Source organism: Leiobunum rupestre, chromosome 10 (assembly GCF_980474605.1).
Source record: "Leiobunum rupestre chromosome 10, qqLeiRupe1.1.hap1, whole genome shotgun sequence".
In the NCBI taxonomy this organism is placed as follows: Eukaryota; Metazoa; Arthropoda; class Arachnida; order Opiliones; family Sclerosomatidae; genus Leiobunum; species Leiobunum rupestre.
Window position 1 is genome coordinate 49,744,621 of NC_143393.1, and position 25,708 is coordinate 49,770,328.

The 25,708-nt window shown below is 37.1% G+C and overlaps 1 protein-coding gene across 2 annotated transcripts in view; it reads right to left on the minus strand.

Moving 5' to 3' along the window:
* Nucleotides 1-1,570: 1,570 nt before the first annotated feature.
* Nucleotides 1,571-25,708, minus strand: part of LOC149926138 (corticotropin-releasing hormone receptor 1-like) — an 84,040-nt gene continuing 59,902 nt past the window's right edge. Inside the window, exons 2-12 of one of the 2 annotated variants that reach the window (XM_090159901.1) lie at nucleotides 19,676-19,819; nucleotides 17,415-17,515; nucleotides 15,433-15,524; nucleotides 15,231-15,360; nucleotides 9,900-10,056; nucleotides 7,784-7,914; nucleotides 6,929-7,014; nucleotides 5,929-6,064; nucleotides 5,795-5,836; nucleotides 2,700-2,761; nucleotides 1,571-2,639 (exon numbers count right to left, since the gene is read on the minus strand). In XM_090159901.1, coding sequence (XP_090016027.1) covers nucleotides 2,603-2,639; nucleotides 2,700-2,761; nucleotides 5,795-5,836; nucleotides 5,929-6,064; nucleotides 6,929-7,014; nucleotides 7,784-7,914; nucleotides 9,900-10,056; nucleotides 15,231-15,360; nucleotides 15,433-15,524; nucleotides 17,415-17,515; nucleotides 19,676-19,819 — 1,118 coding nt within the window. In that variant the 3' untranslated portion in view covers nucleotides 1,571-2,602. Of the gene's footprint in view, nucleotides 2,762-5,794; nucleotides 5,837-5,928; nucleotides 6,065-6,928; nucleotides 7,015-7,783; nucleotides 7,915-9,899; nucleotides 10,057-15,230; nucleotides 15,361-15,432; nucleotides 15,525-17,414; nucleotides 17,516-19,675; nucleotides 19,820-25,708 lie in introns of both variants that reach the window. The other variant, XM_090159900.1, reaches the window with a different exon arrangement.

Sequence of the window (25,708 nt, forward strand, 5' to 3'; positions counted from 1 at the left end):
TCAAAATTGTCGTGACACTCTAAACTGAGTGGGGGAGTTCGAAATTGGTAACTTATGATGACCTTGAAACATTAGTTCAAGGTCATTCAAAATTCATCTCGAGAACCATTAACACCCTGTATAAACGTAAGCCCCTACTCTATAGGTTTCCCTAAGAAAACTATACCTCTTTAAATATATAACTTTATGAATTCCGGTTTCCACATTCTACAGTTTTGCACTCATCCTCTAATACTTCCGAAGGTAATTCAGTTTGGTTACGCAATTGGGGCCAGTTTTCTTAAGATTGTCTTAAAAAAGGGGGGCCTGCCTACCAGAGCTTACCACTTTTTAAGTCCTTCGCGGAAATACCTCTCGAGGCTATGTCAGCGGGGTTCATCACCCCAGGGAAATCATCCCATCTATCAATTATCGAGTTTCTTCTAGTTTCCGTAACACGTTTGGTCCGTTCGTTTGATCCACCCGAAAGCCACTGTGGAGTCCGTCCGAGACGTCTTTCATTTATTTTACTAATCTAGCTCCTAAGAGGCACGCTATAAGCTCTAGGTGGGGAATTGCTTGAGTGGGTTTCGTCAATGGGGCTACTCTGGTTTTTCACGTGACGAAATACGCCCCTATTGTTTGATAATTAGCTATATATCTTTAATTAATAACCATTCCGTAAGACTGAGTCGAAACGTCACAGAAAAAAAAGGATTCCCACCTCACTAACGTTAGCCGGAGCCTCGTGAAAAACGTATAGAGGAAGTTTAATTTCATTTAAATATTTTAATTCGTTACGCCATGGTTCGAATTCTAAAGGTAAATGCTCTGTTAACTCATGGTCCCATTTTATTTTGAGACGACACAAATTTTGAAATAACAATTTTCCCCTGATTACGAATGGCGAGAGTATGCCATGAGGATCAAATATTGGCGCTACAGTGCAGATTACGTTTCGTTTGGTCTTTTTTTATAATAAGTTTTTTTATTCAAATTATCATTTAGTTTTTATCAATTAAAAAGATAAAAAAATCCAAAATACTGGCTCGGGTTTTAAACGTGGCCAACAAATCAGGTTACTTGGACAGAACGTACTATAAATTTTTGCTTTCATTCTTAAGGAACAACTGCGTTTTTCGACCCATGTTGCGGCTAATTCAGACTAATATAAATTATATATATATATATATATATATATATATATATATATATATATATATATATATATATATATATATATATATATATATATATATATATATATATATATATATATTTGTTATCGTAGTTGTAATTTATTTCTTGTACGCAATCGTTTAATATTTCTATAAATGTTTTATGGTCAAGTTTTATATGAATAATAATATGCGCTAAATATTAATTTAACACTCCCTGTATCACTCTTAAAAGTGTTTTTGTACACGTTGTGGGCAGGTAATAAAATATATTTTCATTTCATTTCATATATATATATATATATATATATATATATTTATATATATATATACACATATATGTTATTAATACGAATTTGTATAGGAGACATTTAATGAATCATTCAATTTATTTTATTTTTAGATAATTCCATTACAGATATTTAATTTAGTTGATGTGTTTTTAAAATACTCATTCACGCTTTTTTCATTTCCACAAGGGTTAAAATTTTCACATTTTATTTATAACTTTCAACAATTAATTTCAAAATACAAGTCCGTCTAGAGGTCGGGGATGGTTAACTTTTATTCAATAGATAAAGCTCTCAAAATTATTCGTAAAACGTTTTGATCAAGTAATTTATATTTCTGTATTATACGATTAATTGTTTTATAAATTTGTAAAATTAATCGGAGAAACGACGTTTTTTTCGATAAAAAGCTCAAATTTTACGAGTAATACATATTTTTTAATCATCTTCCGAAATATTAACCGGAAAATTTCTTTGTTTACATTTTTTTCCAAAAGAAAAATCAATTTAATTATGGATAATGATTAACCATTACCGACCTCTAAGTCCGTCATACGTTTGGGTTATTATTAACATTATATCACTCATAAATTAACGAATTAGATGTGTTAAACTTTTACGTATTTCAAGCGATGAATGATAAATTATTTAATTTATTGCGATTTATTTTAATGCCAGTGAATTTACTCATTAACAACAGTCTCAAAGAGGACTTTATCGTGCCTTTATCACAGCTTTACGCTTTTTCACTTATTTCACAATTTCTTGAATAAAAGCGAGACATTTTTTAATTAAAATAGACCTTAGAATGATTGATATTAATATAGATGGCGTAGAATCTACCCTATAAATATCGTAATCGGTAACGGCTAGAGTGAACGCCACTTTGCCTTTGGTTCCATCTAGTAATTATTTTTAAATTTAACGAAATCCTCCACAATATACATATATTTCTTTTAAAACTTGAATAATCTATTATATGTTAGAATTTGTTGTTTTTTCGTTTAAATTGACGTTGTGGCTTTTGGAAATCTTGCGGGATGTCGTTGGTTGAGTATTGTAAAATGTCCTCCGATCGGCGATATCATCTTAAGCTCGCTCGGGTAAACGGAACGATTTGAAATCGCCGCAGGAACGGGTAAATCTGTGTTCGCTTTATTTGTTGGACGGGTAGATCGAGTCGGTTCTCTGCCTATCGTTTGTAGAAAGAAATGTAGTTGAAGTTCTCGATAAGGTCCGCCTTCGAGAATACCTTCGGTTGGGGTTTCTTCGCAAAATAGCCCTGATGTACGCGCTGTACACCACATTTTGAACCTAAACCAGGAAAAAGCCGTAAGATTACAATTCGTTCCTTTAAGAGTCAACTCTAAGAGAGTACCAATTTAAAATACTAGATGGCAGTCGATGCCGAGGGGTAAGACACTCTGCGAACTCGGTGTACACTGCCGTACCTTTGACAGTGCTAAATGGAACTCGCGAACTCTTGAAAATATGTACCTTTAACAGTGCTAAATGCACGAACTCGGTGTACAGGTTATGTGAGACCGTCTTACCCCTCGGTCGATGAGGGAGAAGTTGAAATTTGATCAGAAATGAGACAACGAAATTTTTATTGATTGCAGAGTGGTCAAGTATTATTGACGGCACAAATGTATTTATGTTAACAAAGAATATCTCGCTGCATCTAAAGCCCCTGTTTTCATGATTCCAGGAAGATATTCTACACGGCGACTGCGAGAGATCATACAGTCGCATATTGTGTTCACCCTCTTTACCCGAAAAAAGGGGAAATAAAACTTGAGGGAAATCGGAAGGTCGTGGTCTAGTATTCTCTGAATATCATTTTCATGACGACATTAAATACAATTTAAAATTGTTTTTTTTTTAAATAGTTCAAACGTTTGACCCATTTCTTTAAAGACAGTAAAGGGTTTTACTGCCTAATATAAAGAAAGTCGGTTTGAAACTTTCAAAGAAGCTAAAATATTTTTATTTTCGTTATTAACAATAACTAATACTATGTTTTTCAAATATTCAAACATACCCAGAAATAAAAATCATTATAAAAATAATAATAATAATAATTATTATTATAATGGTTAAGAAGCGATTTATGTAATTCATAAAAATAATATATTTATAATAATTAATTAATAATAATAATGAGGTTATTGAATACCCAAGCCACCAACTTACGCTTAACATAATATTACTTAAATAATATTTCGAATATCTTTCAATAGATGGCGCTTTAGACCTAAAATCAAGATGGAGTTTAAATTAGCGAAAGCCGTCGATATAACAACGTAACAGCAGAGCTATTAGCCACAGTCCTAAGTTCTTCTATACATTATTGTCATTGGAAGTAGTGTCATGGTTGTTAATCCTAATAATTTAAACCTGCCACCCAAGAATATATGTTGCCATAAAGCAGTGACATGTCTAGCTGCCATACACAAACATGACTACGTGGAAAATGTGTTTTCGTTACGAAGGAAAACTAAAGAAAAAACCATCGATTTTCCTTTCGTTTAGAACTTTATATATAAGAAAATCGATTTTGTTTCGAGTCCAAAACGGGATGGCCGTTTGTTTTATCCGTAAAAGGAAAACCGGATTTTTGGCAGAAAATAAAAAGGCAGTGTCACTTTTACTATCCGCCGAAACAAATTGTAACTCTCTTCTGTGACGTCATTGTGGAACTCCGACTCCATTCACGTCTTACAAACTATTTTAAAGAAAACCCGTCAATAGAGAGTTTAGAGGGATACATCTATGTTACTAAGGGTAATTCCAAAATTATTCTCACTTAATACGATTTAAAGAGTTTAATTTTTCTAATTTAGAAAATGTATAGATATCCAGAGCTCAAGCAACTCTTTTTTTCAACAGATATCGCTATCATCGAAATCAAAACAAGATGCTTCAGCTAACTTTGGACCCAAAATTATGGACACAAAAGTACCCTTCGCGTGGATTGACTCGTTTGTAAATTTCACAATAACTGAAATTATGGTCATTTTTATTAATATATTTTATATGGGATATATAATTTAGTTTAAGGTCTAGCATAAGGTGTCTAATTATAATACTTTGCAATGGTTCTCTGACGACGTTATTGTTTCGCTTTTTTGAATTTTAGCTTTCTTGGCCATTAATACATATAGATGGCACCACGCTTTCCAGTAAAGTAATTTTTTCGAAGAATCAGATAGATACATTGCCATCTTTAATAACAACGGCCTACTCATAATACAAGTGAAAAGATGGAGCCAACACTTCCTTTAATGCGGAAAAGAGTGTCCCCAATATTAAAGCAACTGTCGGCTCTATCGTTGCCACCTTTATTATGAAAAGGCCCGTGTTATAAGAGATGGCCATGAATCTATCCGAATCTTCGAAAAAAATTAATTTCGTGGAGAGCGTGGAGCCATCTATTAATGGGAACGGAAGCTAAAATTCAAAATAGCGAAACAATAACGTCGTCAGAGAGCCATTATAGAGTATTATATTTAGACCACTTTTACTCTACTTAGTGAACTTTAACCTAAATTAAATATCCCATAAAATATATTGTAAACAATTACTATAATTAAAGTTATTGATAAATTTACAAACGAGCCAATCAACGCGAAGCATACTTTTATGTCCCGCCTTTTGAGTCAAAAAATAGCTTCAGCATCTTGTTTTGATTTCGACGCTAGCGACATCTGTTGAAAAAAGAGCTACTTCACCTAGAGCCGACACTTGCTTTAAATAGAACCCCTACTGATATGATTTATTATTCTTTAATTAAAGCAAACGGTGAATCCGAAAAAGCTCTTGGGTGCTTAAAAAAAGAAATCAGCTACGCTAATACCCAAGGTACACACAGGCCTAAGTAAATTAGTGACTCGTGAAGACAATCACCGGGTACCGGTGGTCGGGTTAAATGCCACGTGAGCCAACAGCTCCCTACACTTACTATTACCACCAACCTCAGCAAGTGTTTGTTATCCGAATCACAATGTTTAATTCTGATAAGAATCAATTATAGGTTGAAATTTAATCATTCATAATTACTATGTCAAAGTAAAGAGCGTTATTGTAAAGGTTTAATTTTAGATAAGCCTAGGCTATTCTGTAAAAAAAGCTAGAGAGAGGATCATTTCGCCGAGCGTTGTCAGACCTCGGTATTGTCAATGGTGGAAAAGACTTATTTAGCGTTTAGGTAATAGCAAGTGTCATACTTAACTATTATTATCTGAAACATATTTTTACAATTCGGAGAAATACATTTGAAGCATTTACCAAAAACATAACGATTGAAAATTGGACAATTGATCATTTCAAATACTTTGAACTTACCTCTGAATTCAGAAAACAGTATAATACTGAAACGAATATCCCCTGAAATTAGACAAGATTTGAAAACCATTATAATAACAAGGTTCCCAAAATGGTATAAAAACGTTTGGTTAATCATTGTCATGCGTATTTACCTGGGACGACTGCAAGGCTGCGTAAAAGACTAAGTATATAGGTTGAAATCCCGAATTATCTCCCGGATTGATACAAAACAAAAGGTGGGGAATTCCCAATAAAGGGAAAAGTAGAGCGGTCGCTTTGGCGGCTTTCCTTCAAAAGTTCACCAAAATAATTATCAATTATCGTCAGTCCACATTAAGATTTCAAATAGACGTTGTATCGAGCTAAAATGTGGGTGCCAACATTTCCAAAATTAAGCAATATTAACGCAATTGAAGAGTTTCCCTGTAGACAATAGTCCATTTAAATATTTTTTATGATAAATGAGGTAGGGTTTCACATTCAGAATCACATATTTTAAATTTCGCCAAACCAAATTCTAGCCTTCGTCAATCTCCTGATGAACATGGGATTAATTTCCCAAATTTAAAATCCACCAGCACTATTCGTTTGCCCTAAGCTGTCCGGAGCTACCCCACTATCAATTTTCTACATTCATTCTCGAATAAAGTGTAGTTCCCAATTGACCAGAAAATGCTCGAGGGTAGGCTAAAGGTATTCGCCGGGTGATGGCGGACATGAGGGGAAATGTCGGCGACCACGTTTTGCCGGGAAACAGAGTCTATACCAGGGCTATTCAACTTTTAGGAGGTTCGATTAAGATGCTATACAGTTTATACTAGTAACAAATTTTCTTCCATTACCTGTGTGAAGAATGAGGATGGGAGAAGTCAATAACTTATAAAATATTTAAATAATTTCGGTATTTTTTTAAAAAGTAGCTTTCATTACTTATTATAGTTAACCTAGATGGCGCTCCCATGCAAGAACGATAAAAGAGGGAAGATTTAGGGAAAGAAAGTCTGACTTATGGGCGCCATCCGAAAACTTCCGTAGTCCAACCTACTAAAGTTGGATAGCTTTGTCTATAATAACAGTTCAAAGTTATAATTTGTTTAGTTTGTTACCGTTGCGAAAGTGTATTTGGTTTTAATAATTGAAATTGGCACTTACGATACTTGCACGATCTCAACGGACGAATTCCCTCGTAATTTCGCCAGAAGGATACGAATTATGTTCACTAGAAAAATAGCATTGACCTGTTGGAAAAGGGGGAAGACTAATTAGCTCTCAAAAGAATTACAAATTTAAAAAGACGATTGAAACTGAACGAGCTAAAAAGGACAACGACCTACTAAAAAGCTAAGACAACCCCCTCAACTCTTGACGTCACTCGCGTGTTATCTTTGAGGAAAAGATTCAAAATATGTGAAAACCTTTAATAATTTGTAAAAGAACTAAAAATAAAACAAGTTGTCGCGAGAAAATATTTAGGCGCCAGATTGTCTGGGAGTAAAATTTCCACTAATGTATTTGTCTATTCTTGTATCCTGTGAATTGCAACACGAGGGTCAATGTGGGAAAAAGTGCAGCGTCACGGGTTGGAAGGGAAAGATTTGGACATCCTTTCCACCAGTGGCGCCACCTGACCCCTTGGTACCTCTCCCCCCTCATGTAACAACTATAAATACCTCCTCCGCAAAAATTTATTCACTGTCTCTTTCTAAAATTCTCTCATGACTTGACGCGAAATAAAATGTTTCTTTTTCACCAACATCGTTATTATTTAACTATACTTTAAGTCCCTAATCGAGCAGGCAAAAGTAAACCTAGCGTTTTTCAGTCGGCGCTATGGTAAAAATAATTAGCTCTCCCAACCCCGGTAGTTCCTAAAACTAAAAACTACAAAATAGCCGACAATGTTTTAATTTCTATGAGTCTATTTTGGAAGGGTTGAACACGGGGCCTTTGTCTTAAGCGTTCTAGAACTCTCGGCACCACAAAAATATTATCTGGAGAGCTACTTACTGTTAAGACGGCCATCATTGGTCCGGTGATGATCCATATGTTTCGGGATCTACCGTATCCCTTCCAACAAGCGCCATCTGACGAGATAGACGTCAAATACGTCCATATTGACATAAAAACGATCGGCGACCCTAACGAAACGTATAGGGAATTTCATACTAATGGAAATAAATTCTCGACTTATAGATATAAGGTAAAGCAGAATACAGGTCTAGGTCGTCCAAAGTCAAACCGACCAAATCTCATTCTAAAAAATATGACACGTGAAATCCATTGTGCAAAATAATTACAAGATACTTAATTTTTTTTGTGATTTCATTCGAACATGATATTTTCGTGACTATTCTGAAAATGTACCTGTTATTTTTTAAAATTAATTTTTATCGGTTTCACCTTAGAAATTGACTAACTACTGTACTGGGGAATTTAACCTTTTAAAGCCGCTATAAAAGAGGTCTATGAAGCTCAAAGATGGAGTGCCCTCTCCTAGTTTCTTTCTAGTCTTGGCAGTTTAAAGACATTACTTAATAATTTTCGTTCGAGAAGATTCACAAAGCTACACGCTAGAGAATCGCGTAAGAATTGACTTTTTCCATCTCCCGCGGTAATCGCGGGATTCCCACGCAAATGACGGGAAAGGAATTTTTTTTGTCAAATATAATCGGAATGGAAATGGATGGAAAAGGGAACTTTCGGGATGGAAATGGATGGAAAAGGGAACTTTCGGGATGGAAATGGATGGAAAAGGGAACTTTCGGGAAGGAAATGGATGGAGAAGGGAACTTTCAGGATGGAAATGGATGGAAAAGGGAACTTTCGGGAAGGAAATGGATGGAAAAGGGAACTTTCGGGATGGAAATGGATGGAAAAGGGAACTTTCTGGATGGAAATGGATGGAAAAGGGAACTTTCTGGATGGAAATGGATGGAAAAGGGAACTTTCGGGATGGAAATGGATGGAAAATGGTACTTTCGGGATGGAAATGGATGGAAAAGGAAACTTTCAGGATGGAAATGGATGGAAAGGGGAACTTTCGGGAAGGAAATGGATGGAAAAGGGAACTTTCGGGATGGAAATGGATGGAAAAGGGAACTTTCTGGATGGAAATGGATGGAAAAGGGAACTTTCGGGATGGAAATGGATGGAAAATGGTACTTTCTGGATGGAAATGGATGGAAAAGGGAACTTTCAGGATGGAAATGGATGGAAAAGGGAACTTTCGGGAAGGAAATGGATGGAAAAGGGAACTTTCGGGAAGGAAATGGATGGAAAAGGGAACTTTCGGGATGGAAATGGATGGAAAAGGGTACTTTCTGGATGGAAATGGATGGAAAAGGGAACTTTCGGGATGGAAATGGATGGAAAATGGTACTTTCGGGATGGCAATGGATAGAAAAGGGAACTTTCGGGATGGAAATGGATTCAAAAGGGAACTTTCGGGATGGAAATGGATGGGAATGCGATTTTTAAGTTCGGAAACGGGCGGGAATGCGTTTTCCCTTTTCTGTACACGAAACGGGCGCGTCTTTCGGAAATATTGGCCTATATAGTGTAGGCGGTCAAATGTCTCTAGTATCAAACTTAAGCGTTACCGTTTCGCCTCTGGTTTTCGGCTACGTTGGGGGATGATACTAGTAAGGGGATATTTTTAGTTTCATTTTTGGTCTAAAACTCAGGAGTGTGAAGTTTGTATTTACAATCCGCCAATCGCCGCTGATGGACACTGCGGACTCTGGGAGAAAATGTTTTATGAACATAAAATTGTCTAACTTGGAATACTCTGGTTTGGTCACCCATGTGGAAAAGATATCCTAATGCTTTTCAATTAATAATTTGTTACTAATTAGACTAAATATTATGTTCGAAATTATTTGATTCGGTCATGGAAATTTCGGGAATATAGGAAATGGACGGGAATGAGAAAATTCCTGCCAAAGGGAATGGATGGAAACAGGCAGTCATGAAATGGGAATGAATGGAAAACGAAACATTTTAATGATAATGGGATTTGAATTAATTTTTCTCTACGGGAATGGGCGGGAACGGAAACATTTTCGACTTAATTGCAGCTCTATACTACAGCCAAAATGAATGGCGGAGGAGGGCTGTGACTTACCCCAACCGATGAAGTAATAGAGTTTCATAGGCGTCTCGTGCCTGAAAACGGACACTGCGATGCGAGAGTGCAACAACAGACCTTCGACAAACATCCAATTGATGATGGCCATAGTCGAGTACAGCTGGCCGAATATTATGGACTTGCAAATGAAATCCTGGTACCCGGATAGGAGAGAAAACTGACATTACTTTCATAAATTCATGAGGAGCACTGCTAAATTCATCGCGTCACCAAATTTACAATTTGACAAAATATTGGACACTTTCCGAAGGGATAATAACCACTTCATTCGTATTTTTCTATACCCCAACATCGATTACGTAATCCATAAATGGATTAAAGAGATTTGGTATCGATTACAAATACTACTGGTCAATTACAGCTGTAACAGATCAACTACCGAAATTACCGATCGAGTACAGAGATAACGGATCGATTTCAGAGGTTACGGATCGAACCCTGCATTTCCTTGGTTCAATGTTCTTCAGGACCTTTACATTATTCGGATAAGTATAAGAACACGGTCTCAGTATAACCTTAATTCAATGTTCTTGGGAACCTAAATACGTTCATGGTATTTAAAATAATGAGCGCATATTCTGTACAAATTTTGGTACGTGTTCGTATCTCATCCGCATTGTCCTAAAGAGCTATAGTTGACAAGTAATGCGAAACCGCTATTTGCGAAGAAGCCACAGAGGAAGATAGGTGTCTGTCTGTCCAAAACGCCGATCGCACCGTCTAGAATGTTATATTTTTTTTAGAAACTCGTTATGAGCGATTGTAACGGGTGGGACAATTCAGTCCGCTCGTCCATTTGATTAATCAGGTGCGAGATATGTGTTACGGCCACGCCAACGGGGGGATACTTGGGGATAGGGTTATTCAACAAAGAAAATGACGACACGTTTGCTAGCCGCCATGACGGACGGTGAAATTCTCTTATTCTGATAATTTTTTATTAGTTTTTCTTTATGTTCTTTTGTGTCCGATGTATTGATATAAATAGGTTTTTCTTTAGACATGTCTTCTATTATCGGCGGTGAGAAATATCCGGCAAAGAGCAGTTGGAAGCTGTCGTCCTAATATTTGGAAAATAAAGACACCTCTTCATTCTACTAGGGTCTAGTTTTCGTATATCGAATGTGACTCTTCGTTATTCAATACTATTTGTTTCCATAAAATCCTGCACGAATGTCTACTGGCACTTTGACGACAGCGACGGCAACACCAAACTTGATGGTAATGCTTTTTGTGTCCATTTAAAAATGCCTTTTAATATGTTTGATATGGTTGAATCGTGAATGAACGTGCTAAATTAGAGCAGACTAAGAATGGTGTGTAATAAACGGTTTTAAATGAAATTATATAAACTTTTTTAAGTCTAATTTTTAATTTTTAAATATTGGGATTTACTGCAAATTTCCATGATGTCATTAACAGAAAACATTTAAATAATGAAGAAATATTTAAGTAACAGTTCATAAGTATGCCATCATGCACTTAATTATACCTAAAGAGACGGGTTATTCAGCTGAAAATTTGGCGCGAAAAGAGTCCGTTTGCGGCCAACTTAGCGGGGCGAAAACTAGGAGTTTCAAGGTCATCGCGTATTCTATTTGATTTTGGAAAAATGGACTTGAAGTCCGTAAATCCTCTCTTTCCTCTTTCTGTCTGTAATCGCTTTATATATTTTTAGTCTTTCAACATGTTACCTTTTGAATATGAAACGGCACAAGGTTTTACCAGATTTTAAAAGTAACTACTTTATACATAGAAATAACGATATCTCAATGGGGTATTAAAGCAAGTGTCGGCGTGAATAACCTCTTTTTTTCCACAGAGGTCACTAGCGTCGAAATAAAAAAAAGATACTTAAAAGGAATATAACATTTAAAACACCAACGTCTGCAGCTATGGCCGCTCTTGGATTTTGAAATGTTTGGCACCTCTGTACAGGATAATTTGAAAAATTTAAGGGGTCTTCCATAAAGATTGCTTTGAAGGTTATATTCCCTTTAAAGCAAGTGTCGGGTCTAGGTGAAGTAGCTCTTTTTTAAATAGATGTCGCTAGCGTCGAAATCAAAACAAGATACTGAAGCTACATTTTGATTCAAAAGGCGGGACATTAAATTATGCTTCGCGTTGATTGTCTCGTTTGTAAATTTGTCAATAACTTCAATTATAATAATTGTTAGCAATATATTTTATATGGGATATATAATTTAGGTTAAAGTTCACTAAGAAGAGTAAAAGTGGTCTAAATATAATACTCTATAATGGCTCTCTGACGACGTTATTGTTTCGATATTTGGCCATTAATAGAAGGCACCACGCTCTGCAGTAAAGTCGTTTTTTCGAAGAATCGGAAAGATTCATGGCCATCTCTAATAACAGGGGCCTTTTCATAATACAGGTGGCAATGATAGAGCCGACAGTTGCTTTAAGCTACATTTTGGCCCAATAGGCGGGACATAAAAGTACCGTACCGCTCGCGTTGTTTAGCTCATTTGTAAATTTGTCAATAACTTAAATTAAAGTAATTTTTAACAATAAATTTTATATGGGATAAATAATTTAGGTTAAAGTCCATTAAGTAGAGTATAAGCTGTGTAATTACGATACTACATAATGGTTCTCTGACAACGTTATTGTTTCGATATTTGGCAATTAATAGAAGGCACCACGCTCTGCAGTAAAGTCGTTTTTCGAAGAATCGAATAGATTCTTTGCCATCTCTAATAACAAGGGCCTTATCATAATAAAAAAGGCAATAATTGAGCCGAGACTTGTATTAATATGGTACTTTCCTCGCTGTTACTAGATGTAAAGATAATAAACTTCCTACCTATGAAAAAAAAATATTGAGAAATGAATTACCCTGACCAAAAATAAGTGGTCTAGGAACTTGGTTTTAAGTTTGTATTTGAGACAAATACAAACTTAATATTTACTAAGACCATACTTAAAAACAACTAAACACCAACTAGACTACTAAAAACCAACTAATTACAAACGTAAAATCAAGTTCCTAGACAACTTATTTTTTGGTAAATGTAGAAATATAGAAAATTTTAAATACTATTTATTTCAAATAAAAAATGCAGAATATTATATTCTGCATTTTTTATTCCAAAACGTGATTACACTTTGGCCCGACGCCTATGTAAAAATGATCAGCAGCGGCGTGTCTCATTTTTAGAGCCTCCCTCGGCGGCGCGCCGACAAATTTGAACGGCGGCGGCGGCGTAATTAGGCTTGCCGGCGTAACAGTGACGGATGCAGTGCCCGGGGAGGGGGGGGGGGCGAAATCATTAAAAAGGCCCGTAAACAATTTAAAACAGTAAATGCACCAAGAGAGACCAGAAACTAAAATATATTTCTTTATACTCTTTCATAGAATTTCTGCTAGAAATCATTCATTGAACAATAATTATAATGACTAGAGTAAGAGCCCTTGGAATTTTTTTAGAAAATAGGAAGATAGTACGGCGTCGCGCCGAAGAAACGTCGGCGGCGGCGGCGGAGTGGCGCGCCGAAAATGAGGGAAAAGCCGACGTGGCGGCGTGAACAGCCCAGGCAGACGGACACGGTGATTGTAAAAAGTTACAAATGCCCACCATTAATATAGAAAAAGCCATTGTAAAATACCCAGCCAACCCATTAATAAAAATACTCTACCCGAAACAGATTGGTAAAGTAGATAAGAACTATACACTACCTCGGGTACCCGTGTGTGCGTTGGGCTTCCTTTTAATAATGATCGTTTATAGAACCATTTCTCTTTTAGAGTTTTCAAAACGATCGAGCAGAGTATATATAAAAGCTGTATAGATGAAACCACCTTATTGACCTCCTATTTCTTTGTAGCCCAGATAATAGGAACCAAAATACGCAAAACCATATGCAGATCAAATATCGGGCTGTGTCAGGTTCCTTCACTAACGAGCCAACCCTTAGTACAAATTGCCCCAAAAATACTGAAATACCCAACCTACATTTTTCATACGCCAGTGGGAGGGTTTTTTATGGGTTACCAGTTATTTGGACTACGCGAGGGGTCGGACACTTGCCTTTATTTTGTACGGGATTTCAGGATTTCGTAGATATTTGGGCGATTTTAGCATTACTTTTTGAAGTGATTTTGGGATTTCAATGTTAATTTACCATAGAGAGAGTTGAAAGATTTTGCGATTTTAGACGAAGTGTACGGGATTTTGGTAAATGTCCGACCCCTCGGGACTACGGGTTCCCACATATAGATTTCACCCCTTTGGAGCGTTATAAATTGTGAAAGATGCATTAAGTCATTTATAATTAATGGACGACCCCTCAATCCTAGAAAAGGAATCTTTATTTGACCAGCGACGTCGATAATGAACGACCCTTAAATCCACGAAAAAGAGTCTATATTTCATCCGTGGCGTCATTTATGGTTGACCCCTTAATTCACGAAAACGAATCTTATTTGACCCGTGACGTCGTTTATGAACGACCCTTAAATCCACGAAAAAGAGTCTATATTTGATCCGTGGCGTCGTTTATGAACGCCCCTTAACTCAACGAAAAGTAGGCTATATGGGTCATTTATGGGTGACCCCTAAATTCACGAAAAGGAATCTTTATTTGACCCGTGACGTCGATTATGAACCACCCTAAATCCCAAAAAAAGAGTCTATATTTGATCCGTGGCGTCGTTTATGAACGACCCTTAAATCCACGAAAAAGAGTCTATATTTGATCCGTGGTGTCATTTATGGTTGACCCCTAAATTCACGAAAAGGAAACTTTATTTGACCCTTGACGTCGTTTATGAACCACCTTTAATACCCAGAAAAAGAGTCTAAATTTGATCCATGGCGTCATTTATGGGTGACCCCTAAATTCACGAAAACGAATCTTATTTTACCTGTGACGTCGTTTATGAACGACCCTTAAATCCACGAAAAAGAGTCTATATTTGATCCGTGGCGTCGTTTATGAACGCCCCTTAACTCAACGAAAAGTAGGCTATATGGGTCATTTATGGGTGACCCCTAAATTCACGAAAAGGAATCTTTATTTGACCCGTGGTGTCGTTTATGGTCGGCCCTTAAAGTGAATATAACCTCAGGTATTTGGTGTGTAACACCAACGTTTGCACATCTGGCCGCTCTTGCCTTTGGCTTTAGAAATATTGGACGCCACTGTACAGGGTAATTTGAAAAATGTAATGACCTTCAATAAAGATTGTTTTTGCAGGTTATATTCCCATTAAATCCACATAATGGAGACTATATTTGATCCGTGGCGTCGATTATAAACGACCCTTAAATACTAGATACTAACGTGATAAATATTGAATTGCATGGAATTCCCGTAAACTCTGGGTGAAGAGAATAGCTGCAAGAAGACGCAGTGGATGACGAGGGCGCTGACGAGATTCTTGTGCACTTGAAGTCTTGAGCAATGAAGAGATCTGCAATTTTTCACACGAATTATTAATCGCAACATTCGGAACAATTAAAACAGGCTTCTTAATGAATCTTACTTGAAATAGGTGAAAATAAATAACGTGACTAAGAGTAGAGTTAATGATATGGCTGAGCCAATGTAAAGGATGTAGAACAAGATGGTCGCAATCTGCAAAAGAATTCAATTGCGGTTCAATTATTTTTGTACGTTTGAGCTACTTGCAGAATAATAAGTAATACAGTGACTTTCGTTTGTTGGCTGGCAGACTGAATATCGTTAGCCATCCGCGGAATATTTGCTATTCAAGATTTATTTATTCTTTACAATTAGCCTTTTCAGTTTACATATAGCTACGTAGTGGCAAATACGAGAAGCTCATAAACTGCTGGATTTTCGTCTGCTAAGCAGACGCCTAATTGAAAAATCGTTTGCTTAGCAGACGAAAATCCAGCAGTTCATGAGCTTCTCGCATTTGCCACTACGTGGCTCTATGTAAACTAAAAGGCTAATTGTGGAAGCTAGGAGCAACGAACACAACACCCCACACAAGGAGAACGCAACCCGTCAAAAGTCGTGGATTTTCTTGCGTACCTTTTTCATTGGCTAGACGCTTTAGCGCCTGCTGCCGTCGGAAGGGGAAAATTCGGAAATCGTCTTCCCCCCCACCCGTAAAACGTTCAGTGTAAAGGCTCGTGACGCTCGTCCAATGAAATTCGTACACAACCCGGCGTTAGCGTGTTTAAAGGCTAGCTGCGTTCTCCTTGTGTTTGTTTGCTCCTAGCTGGAAGGAACTTTACTCCTTTTCACAGCTCGTACGTCCGTGTAACACGTGGGTGTGAATGTTCATTCGCCCTGCCCATTCGTTCGGAAGGACGGAGGATATTCTCCCAAGCGCGGCTGAAGAAGCACCACGGTCCGAAAGCTCCCGAAATATTAAAGAAATGTATAGACCATGAAGTAGCAGTACTTTTATTTAAAGCAAGTGTCAGCCCGACGTGAAGTAGCTCATTTTTCAACAGATGTCGCTAGCGTCAAAATAAAAAAAAGATGCTTACGCTACATTTGTCCCAAAAGGCGAAACATAAAAGTAACCCTCGCGTTGATTAGTTCGTTTATTGGCTTTAAAAAGTCGCTTGATGACTTAGGCCTAAGGTGGTGCTTTGGGTATTAGCCTAGCTGAATATTATTTGCCAATAACTTAAATTACAGTAATTTTTAACAATATATTTTTAATTTAGGTTTAAGTCCACTAAGTAGAGTATAAGCTGTCTAATTATAATACTGAATAATGGTTCTCTAACAACGTTATTGTTTCGCTATTTTGCCAATAATAGATGGCACCACGCTCTCCAGTAAAGTCGTTTTTTCGAAGAATTGGATTGATTCATTGCGATCTCTAATAACAAGGGCCTTATCATAATTCAGGTGGCAATGATAAAGCCGACAGTTGATTTAGCGTATTTAATATTGTAGAATACACTTCTCTATTACAAGGAGGCACTGGCTGGCCCAAGGGGGCAACACGGCTTTTATTTAAAGGGACACACCGGCGGTGAAATTCAACGTTGTATATCTGGGCCGAAATTTTTCAATCGCCGGTCTGGCCCTGTAAAGAGGGTAAACTAAACGCCAACGGCTTCTTGGCCATCGAAGTTTTTTTGAAAATGGGGGAACATTTAGTCACAGCATGGCTGCCAACCTCACGCGACTGAAATAATTACTGATGTAATTTCTTGCATCAATGATGAATAATTCAATTATTAATTTGGATTTCGATTTAACGATTTCGAAGTTATAGCTAAATGTAAAGTTAAACAAGCCTTTATTCCCGAAATATATATATGTTAGTTTACTTAGATGGCACCACGTGCTGGATAAGGACTCATGACTTATGTCTATCATAGATATTTGTTTTTCGGCGACCAGCCAATGCGGTCTTGGCGCCTGCTCAAATATCAGTCAATCCAGCGATCAGTTTTAAAGTATTATCGACAATTCAAAATCCGACCAACCATTGAATATACCATACCGTCCATTGAACTGAAAATAAAGGCTCACCTTCGGAGGCGGAGCCGATTCGATGTAGGGCAGACACTCGTTGTAATTTGTCCAATTTCCAGCCCACGTTCCGTCTCCCGAGCATATTCTGTAGGCGGAAGCTACAAGATTAGAAATGCGTCAAAAACAAGCCCAACCATTTCATTTTCTTCTGCTAAGAAAAACTATTCGTTATTGGCTAGCATCCCTGGAGCGTCTCTAGGGTCCGGTTGCCCCACACGTTGACAAATTAGTAAGTAAATAAATAATCCACTCTTTATTTTTTTCAAAGGTAAACCTGGCGTAATGTTTGTGAAAATTTCGCTAAAAAAGGGTACAGTACCAGTTTATGAAACTAATATTTGCTCAATAAAACGCACAGTGAAATAAAATCTAAAATTTCGAAAAAGAGTCGGTGGCGTGAATCTATCTATTAACTTATTAGTTTTGGTCGGTCAACGGCTTTGGCTCGGTGTTTTTTGCCACTACTCTTACCCAATAGTGTTTTATGACTGGCTAAATAAACCCATGACATTTTGGAAGATGGCGCTGCACAAAACTAAGGGTCTTTCCCGCTCGTATTTATTAACGGCGCACGACGAATGCTCGGTGTTTTTTTAGAGATTACTGCCTTGATAATGAGGACATCATCGAATGATTAAATGATTAAATCCGATCAAAATTAAATCTGTAGCTTTGGCTGTATTAAGATTAAAAATTATGATATTATGATTAAATTATAAATCTTGATTATTAGGACACCCCTCGATCATTGTTTATTTTTCTCCCCGACGTTGGGGGGGGGGGGGGTAACCGGTGTGTACAGAGACGGCGGAATAGGGGGGACAGGGGCAGGGGGGGGGGGGCAAAATCCCCGGGGCCCGGGTGAAAAGGGGCCACGAGGGGGGGCCCGTAGCTGTAGGGCCCATCGAAGAAGTTCAAGGGGGGAGGTGCAAATCAAGATAATTTGGGAGAAGGTTTCAGGGCTCAAGGGGGGGGGGGTGCAAATCGAAGGGGCCCGCGAGTAAGTTTGTCCCCGGGCCCCAGGATACCTCTGCACGGCCCTGGACAGGGGTACATTGTACCCCCGCCCAACGAAAGTAGGGGATGCAAAGTATATATTTTTACCCCCAAAAATGTTATATATATATATATATATATAAACATGTAAAATAAATTTGTTCTGGAAAATTTCTTCTCTATCAAAGGAATTTATAAATCGACGTGCGCAGTTTGCATTCTTACGGACATTTAGGGCCTGTTGCAAAAGTATGCTTGACGAGGACTCGACCATAGAAGTTATATTCGCAAATCCCAGACAAACATACTTTTGCAACAGGCTCTTAGTCTTTTCGTTAGTATCGTCCATGATAGTTTTGTCACCGTCGTATGCCCTGTTTCTAAAAACTACGATGACAGAATACCGCGTAAATAGTCTCTGCATACTACGCGCCGTAGAGTAACCGACTCACATAAGAGTGGAAAGCGATCAGCGAAACTTGTTAACACTTTTCGTACGCAACGTCTTGTTTTCGAGGCGTGAAATAAACAAGTTGGCCTAAAGGTAATATAAAAAATATGGATATATATATATATATATTTATTCACACATATAAAACAAGGTGGCCCGTTAGGATTAGTGTTTCATGCGCTTCCATAGGGCCTTCCACTCTATGCGAGTGGGTTACTCTAAGCTACACGCGTATCAAGATGAACTAGATAAAATTGATATGAATAAGGTAGTTAAAGATTTCATTAATAAAGAGAGTAGAGTTAAAATAAAATTTGTGTGAATATCCTGTGCAATTATTTTTGGTTAGATTGATTCTTTTAACCGATTTAGTCTGACTTCCTATTTCGATTGATTCTAACTTAGTTAATAAACCAGCTGTTTAATTTGACTAAAATAGGTAACCTATAGGTCAAAGAAAATCTCGACAAAACAATAGCGCTATTGGCTCCCGCCCAGACACCCATTTTCAATTCTTTGTACCCCCAAAAAATTCTTCCCAGTGGCTGCTGACGGGAGGGGGGCGAGGAGGGAATTCCGCCACGGGTGCCAGGGAAGCTTGGGGTGCCATTTGCCTGTCAAGACGTTGGGTAGGGTAGCTTACCCTTCGAGCGTTATTGGGATTGCAGGAGCGCAGCTTTATAGTTACGAAGTGATAATCAAATTGACTAAAGAAAATATAACCTTCTTGCGGATGGTTGCCATTTTCAAGTAATACATTTATTTAATCGTCTAATATTATTATCTGGTAAAAGACAAACTTCATATTTACGGTAGTAAGGCGTGTGGTTGGTGTAGAAAGCCTGTGTCAATTCAATCATCGGGAGGATGAGGCTGCACGGTTTGTTGACAGTTTCATTGGCTGGCGTCGGGGGCCAGCAAGACAGAGAGTCCCAGACAGCGGGGCAGTAGATTCCTGCCAGAAATAACACAAAATCACATTTCTTCGTCAAATTGAAACGAAGCAGATGACGCCGAGGATAGAGATGAGTTTTTATCCCCGATTTCTGTTTATTAAAATGTATTATTTCGCGCACTAAAGGTCTCTGTTTAGAAAGTGGATGGCTTACGGCACTATTATTTTAAGTATCTGTTCTTCTGAGTTTTATAACGTAAAACGTATGGCCAAGGATCAGCGGGATTTTATACATTTCCTTTAAAATATTCTTCATTTTCTATTTTTCTAATTATCGTATCGTTAGTGGCAATAGGTGAGTCCGAAAAAGATTGGTGGTCAGATGATTTGGTTACTTTCTGTAGTATGGTTAAAGTATTTGAGCGCGCGCTTTATTTTTCATTTTCAACGCGCGTGCACAATCGCGAGAGCCACAATCTACTAATAAATCAAGAGCGCGCGCCCATAAAATTAACTCTTTTGTACATGTATTTGTCGATATTATATTTCAGAATCACCTATTGCTTCGGGTTGAAGATAACTAACTTTAGCGTATATTGTGGCGCCATCTACGGCATTTTTTGAGAAGGTGATGCCGTTTATATTCTGTAAACCAGAAGAAAAAGCAAGTCACCACGCTTTTTAACGAAGGGTGATATAACGAAATTTATATAATGGGCGTCAGCACAATAAAAGCGCACTGATTGATGTACTAATTATTATTATCAGCGGCATCGCGTAAAAACCAAGCTTCATAAACACAGTGGGGCTCCAAAGAAAACCTATGTGAGGTATTTGCGTATGACTTCTACGAAATATTTTTATTTTAACACCCGACGAGAAGTACCCGCGAAGAAAACTACTTTAATTATAATTTTTTTTAAAACATACTTAATCTTCTACAATCTCTGTTGATAAACATAATGAACTTTTTCATATTTTCACTTAAACGAAAATATGTTTATTACGATTTACGACGATGAACGTGTGAAGTTCGAGAGACACAAATATATGGCAGTTGTTTAATCACCGTTAAAGAAACTGTCCAAAACAACATCTATCGAACCATCCATGTTTTAGAGCCAGCACTTGCTTTAATCTAGGAGCAACAAACACAACACCCCACACAAGGAGAACGCAACCCGTCAAAAGTCGTGGATTTTCTTGTGTACGATTTTCATTGGCTAGACGCTTTAGCGCCTGCTGCCGTCGGAAGGGGAAAATTCGGAAATTGTCTTCCCCCCGCCCGTAAAACGCTCAGCGTAAAGGCTCTTGACGCTCGTCCAATGAAATTCGTACACAACCCTTCGTTAGCATATTTAAAGGCTAGCTGCGTTCTCCTTCTGTTTGTTGCTCCTAGCTTTAATGATGCGACTTATATCCGTGCAATACAGTGTTAAGGAATATCTGGTATCTCCTCCTCCTACTCTGGCGTTGTAACGTAACATTGTAGAAAAAATACTTTTACTGATCAGATAAAATCTGCTAGCCATATCTGAACTTAATATTACTTTACAATAGAAGAAATACATATGGAGGTTTATTTCATATTTTAATAATACAAATATTTTACAGTAGCTTTCGAGCTTGACGCTCTTTGTCAACTGCTCGAAAGTTACGGTCATTTTTACTTTTATTATCAAAATATGAAATAATGTGTATTTTTCTATTTTAAAGAAATATTATATCTCTTACCATGGACAATAATCGTTTTATTTATCTGAATTTATTCATTGATCTGATGTTAAATTTATCAATCTGTTCATTCGCTGTAGACCTTTAAATAATATTAAGTTGTCTAATTATTAATTAATCAAAACATTTAGAAAAAGGTTTACTGTTTTAGGCTAAATTATTATTTCCCTGAAATTAACGTATCGTTAGTAATCTAATCTGATATCTCATATAAAACAGATTGTAAATTCAAAAAAGAATGCATTTTTATTTTTATCTCATCGCGAATTCAGATTACTATGAACTAGATAAACGTTATCCGCAGATCTATGGTTAAAATTTAGTTGATCTGATTTTAATACAGTTGTTATCAAAGAAAATATTAGATTAACAAACCGTGGTTGGAAACAGTAGAAACGAAGAATTACTTATTAGATAACAGAAACCTCTTTGTCTCTGAAAACCGAGTCAAAACAAAGACGTTAGTAAAGATATAAAGTTGCCGCAGACGCCTTGAAAATTCGATCATTTTTCTTTCGGGATTCTTGGTAAATTTTAAAGAATTTTGGCTAGCGTAATTGGACTCTTAAGCCTAGTTCCCACTTGAAGAAATATTTCGACGAATTAATTTTTCGCGTATAGCGAAACAAAGCGCAATTTTTTTAATCTCTAGGAGGTAGGTTCTCATTCTCGCGAATATTTAAAAACAATATTTTAAAACGCTAAGCCTAATATCGCTTCAAAATGAACCAAATGGAGAGTAATGTTGAGAATTTCAATAACATAAATTTAATTTTACTTAATATCTTATAGGTTTATATATATGATACATTTTTATTCAAAAATAAAAGACTTTGGATTAGAGATATATTTCTAAAACGACACGATCAGGGCTATTTCAATAACCTTAATATAGAAATAAGGAATTGTGACCGAGAATGTTTTTTCAAGTTTTTTGGAAATAAACAATGTTTGACAGATTAAGAAAAATACCAGATTTAGAATAGCTATTTCTGAAAACGAAGTGGCCGTCAGAGACCTTCTCTGATTGGCTGAAATGTTATTTCGCTGAGACGCCAACGAAAAAAAATAGAACGTTCGCTCCGAACCGCGGAGCTGCGATTTAGGTGGCGAATTTGAAAATTTTAGCTAATTTTATTCGTGCACGTCAATTTACAGTGCGAAAACCAGTGGCGGAGCCAGGGGGTAGGCCAGGTAGGCCACTGCCTACCTTAAAATTTTGAGGCGCCCCAAAATCACCCTATAAGGGTCCCCAAATTGATCTAGAAAGGGGCTCAAAATTGTCCCAAGAGATAAAATTATTTATAAATAACAATGAAACAATTGTCGATAATGTTTTTAGAAGTTTTTGAGGTATCTCCTAGTAAATAAAATCAGTTCTGTTATATTTGGACTCGTTTTACCGTTGTTAGAATATTTTTGTTCGTCATGTACATCACTACTTTATTTTATTGAAGCATTTCATTGAGAAAAGGGGGGTCCCGGGTCGGGGTCCCATTTATTTGGTTTGCCTACCCTCGCGAAAATTCCTGGCGCCGCCACAAACTGCTTTTTTCGCCAAGTGGGAACTAGACTTTAGAAAGAAAGAAGAAAAATGCATCCGGACGAAAACGTGAAAGATGAGAGCGAAACTAAAGAGTGCCGCCTCGCGACACCTTCGCTGTCCTCAAATCCTCTTAACTTTCGCCGCACTCTCAGCGTCGCGTAGAAACAAAATCGCGTTTGCTTGCTTCTGATCGATTTGGCGAAATGCTTTAGTGGATTACAAATTTTGGAGTTTCATTTAATATTATTATACAGCATTATAAATAGAATTATATTTAAAGAAGCATCATTTTCAGTAAGTGGTGTGAATTTTATTCAATAAAGGGAGTTTCGCCGAAAACCAATTACGAGATATTGCGCAGTGAACGATGAAATGAAATTTTTAAGTATCATCAATTTTCGGAAAATTATTTCTTTAGCCGCTAGGCGCTTGATCAAAATTGTCTTTTCGAACGTAGTACCAAGTCCTAGAAAGTGTTTGTTACGCCTTTCGAAAAAACTAAATTTTAATTCCTTACGTAAACATAAACTAATTCTTTGTGATATTAATGAGAAAATCTGATTTATTCAGAGTTACGTAGTAAGGTGAAAAATAAACCATTTCAACGGAACAAACGCTGCCGTTTTACAATTACACTATAGGAGCAAATTTACCAGGAAAGACTTATATGCCACAGAATTATATTTAACCAAATATTTTAAAACCATCAAGTAGTATTTTTGAGGAATCTAAAGGGAGGATTCGCTTAGAAAGAATCTTCACTTTTCTGATGGTTATTTTAATGGAAAACCAACTTAATAATATTGTAGCGTTTTTTAAAATCCAATTTGGGATTATTAAATAAATTGTAAGTAGCAAGAACTAAGAGAAACGTGGTTAAGATATTTTGTTAATGCGCGTGACATAAGAATAACGATTGCAAGCTCGCTTTCGGTTTTGAAATTCTCACGGAAAGGTTCGTTTTGGAAAAGTTAGGGTTAAGAAATAGTGATTTTTTAGTAAGAGAGTTTAGATATTAGACCCCACACAAATAATATTACGTATTGGTGGCAAAGTTGCACTGGGAAAGGTCAATCCCACGAACAGCATTAGTAGTTTGTTATCGCAATTTGTAACCAATTTCTCCAAAAGCAGCTGGAAGAACTCCAACAACCAGATTAATAAGTTGATGACTGCTTTAAAAGAAACGAAAATTGAAGCTGGTACTTAGCACGAACAAAAAAAACCCTATCAGAGCTACTCGACACGAAATGGAGTTTCCACCTCTAATAATTTAAGGCTTTAAGTGCTTAATGAAGAAAATAATGACAAGCTTGCTTGTTTATGTAAGCAGCTTATGAAGGTAACAAACGCAACTTACAAGGAGAGTACCCGAGGTGTTTTATTTCTGATTTTGTTCAAAGTCGGGCGTAATGTAGACCAATATGATATATGAAATTTCCCAAAAGGAGACGTTGCACTACCCAATCGTTTTTCCATGGCAACCGAAAATGTTTGGACCACTTAAAACAAAAATAAGACTTTTTTCTTATTTTACCCAAAAATGTTCCAATTTGCCCAAACTTGATGAAATTTACCTAAACGTGGTCCAAATTACCCATTTCGTGATATTCATTTTTTTTAAATTTTCGTAGGTAGGATCCTGCAAAACCCAAAAAATCCCACGCTTTTTTAAATGGAGATTTTTTTGTTTTAAGTGGTAAGAACATTTTCGGTTGCCATGGCAAATCGAATGGGTAGTGCAGCGTCTCCTTTTGGGAAATTTCGTTACTCATATAGGTCTACTTTACGCCCAACTTTGAACAAAATTGGCCATAAACCCCTCGGGTACACCGGGAGTAGTGGCGTACTCCTGTAATCCCAAGCGTCTGGGAGGCAGAGTTTGTGGATGGCCGTGTGAGGACGACCACCAATCCCCCAACGGGTGGTCGGAATACTTCCGCCACGGGTGTCCTCACCCCCGTCCCCACGTATCCCCCCGTTGGCGTGGCCCTTACACTTATCTCACCCTGCTTAATCAGTTACTGTGTGCTACTGTCTAAGGCCTTAGGTCAACACCGATTTGTGTATATCAACAAAAAAAACTAAAGAAACACCTCGGGTACTCTCCTTATCAGTAGGCACGTCCAAGTTCCAAAGAATTTTCAAGATGAGATTGAGAAGTCTTCTCAAGCTGGAGTAATCGCGAAGTTGACATCAACTTCACGGAGTTGAATATGAGCTTTGGAGTTCTTATTCGCGAATCGATGAAGTATATTTACTGACTAATCTTCCATCTCGCAGTTAATTTTCGAAATTAAGGCAACTAAGACGAAATGAAATCCAAAGAGCTCCGCGAGAAGGGAACGTCCGAATGGCGAGCAACGCGACTCATTCCGGGCACTCGCATAATCCTTCGATTTCCAGGAAATGGATCTCTATTCCCTCAATGACAGGTTGATCGTCGCATCTATTTCGGACAAAGCTATCTTCATTGAGATGCACCGAATCCAACTAATTCTGAGTAGATTGGGGGTTATCCACAAAGAAAACGATGCTTAATGAATACGCGTCAATTTATTTATTTATTTATTTATTATAAAAAGTTGATAAGGCACTTATACATATAGGTCAATTAAGCAAAGAATTCCACTTTTGTATAATACAGTTTTTATTTTTAAATTTTTAAC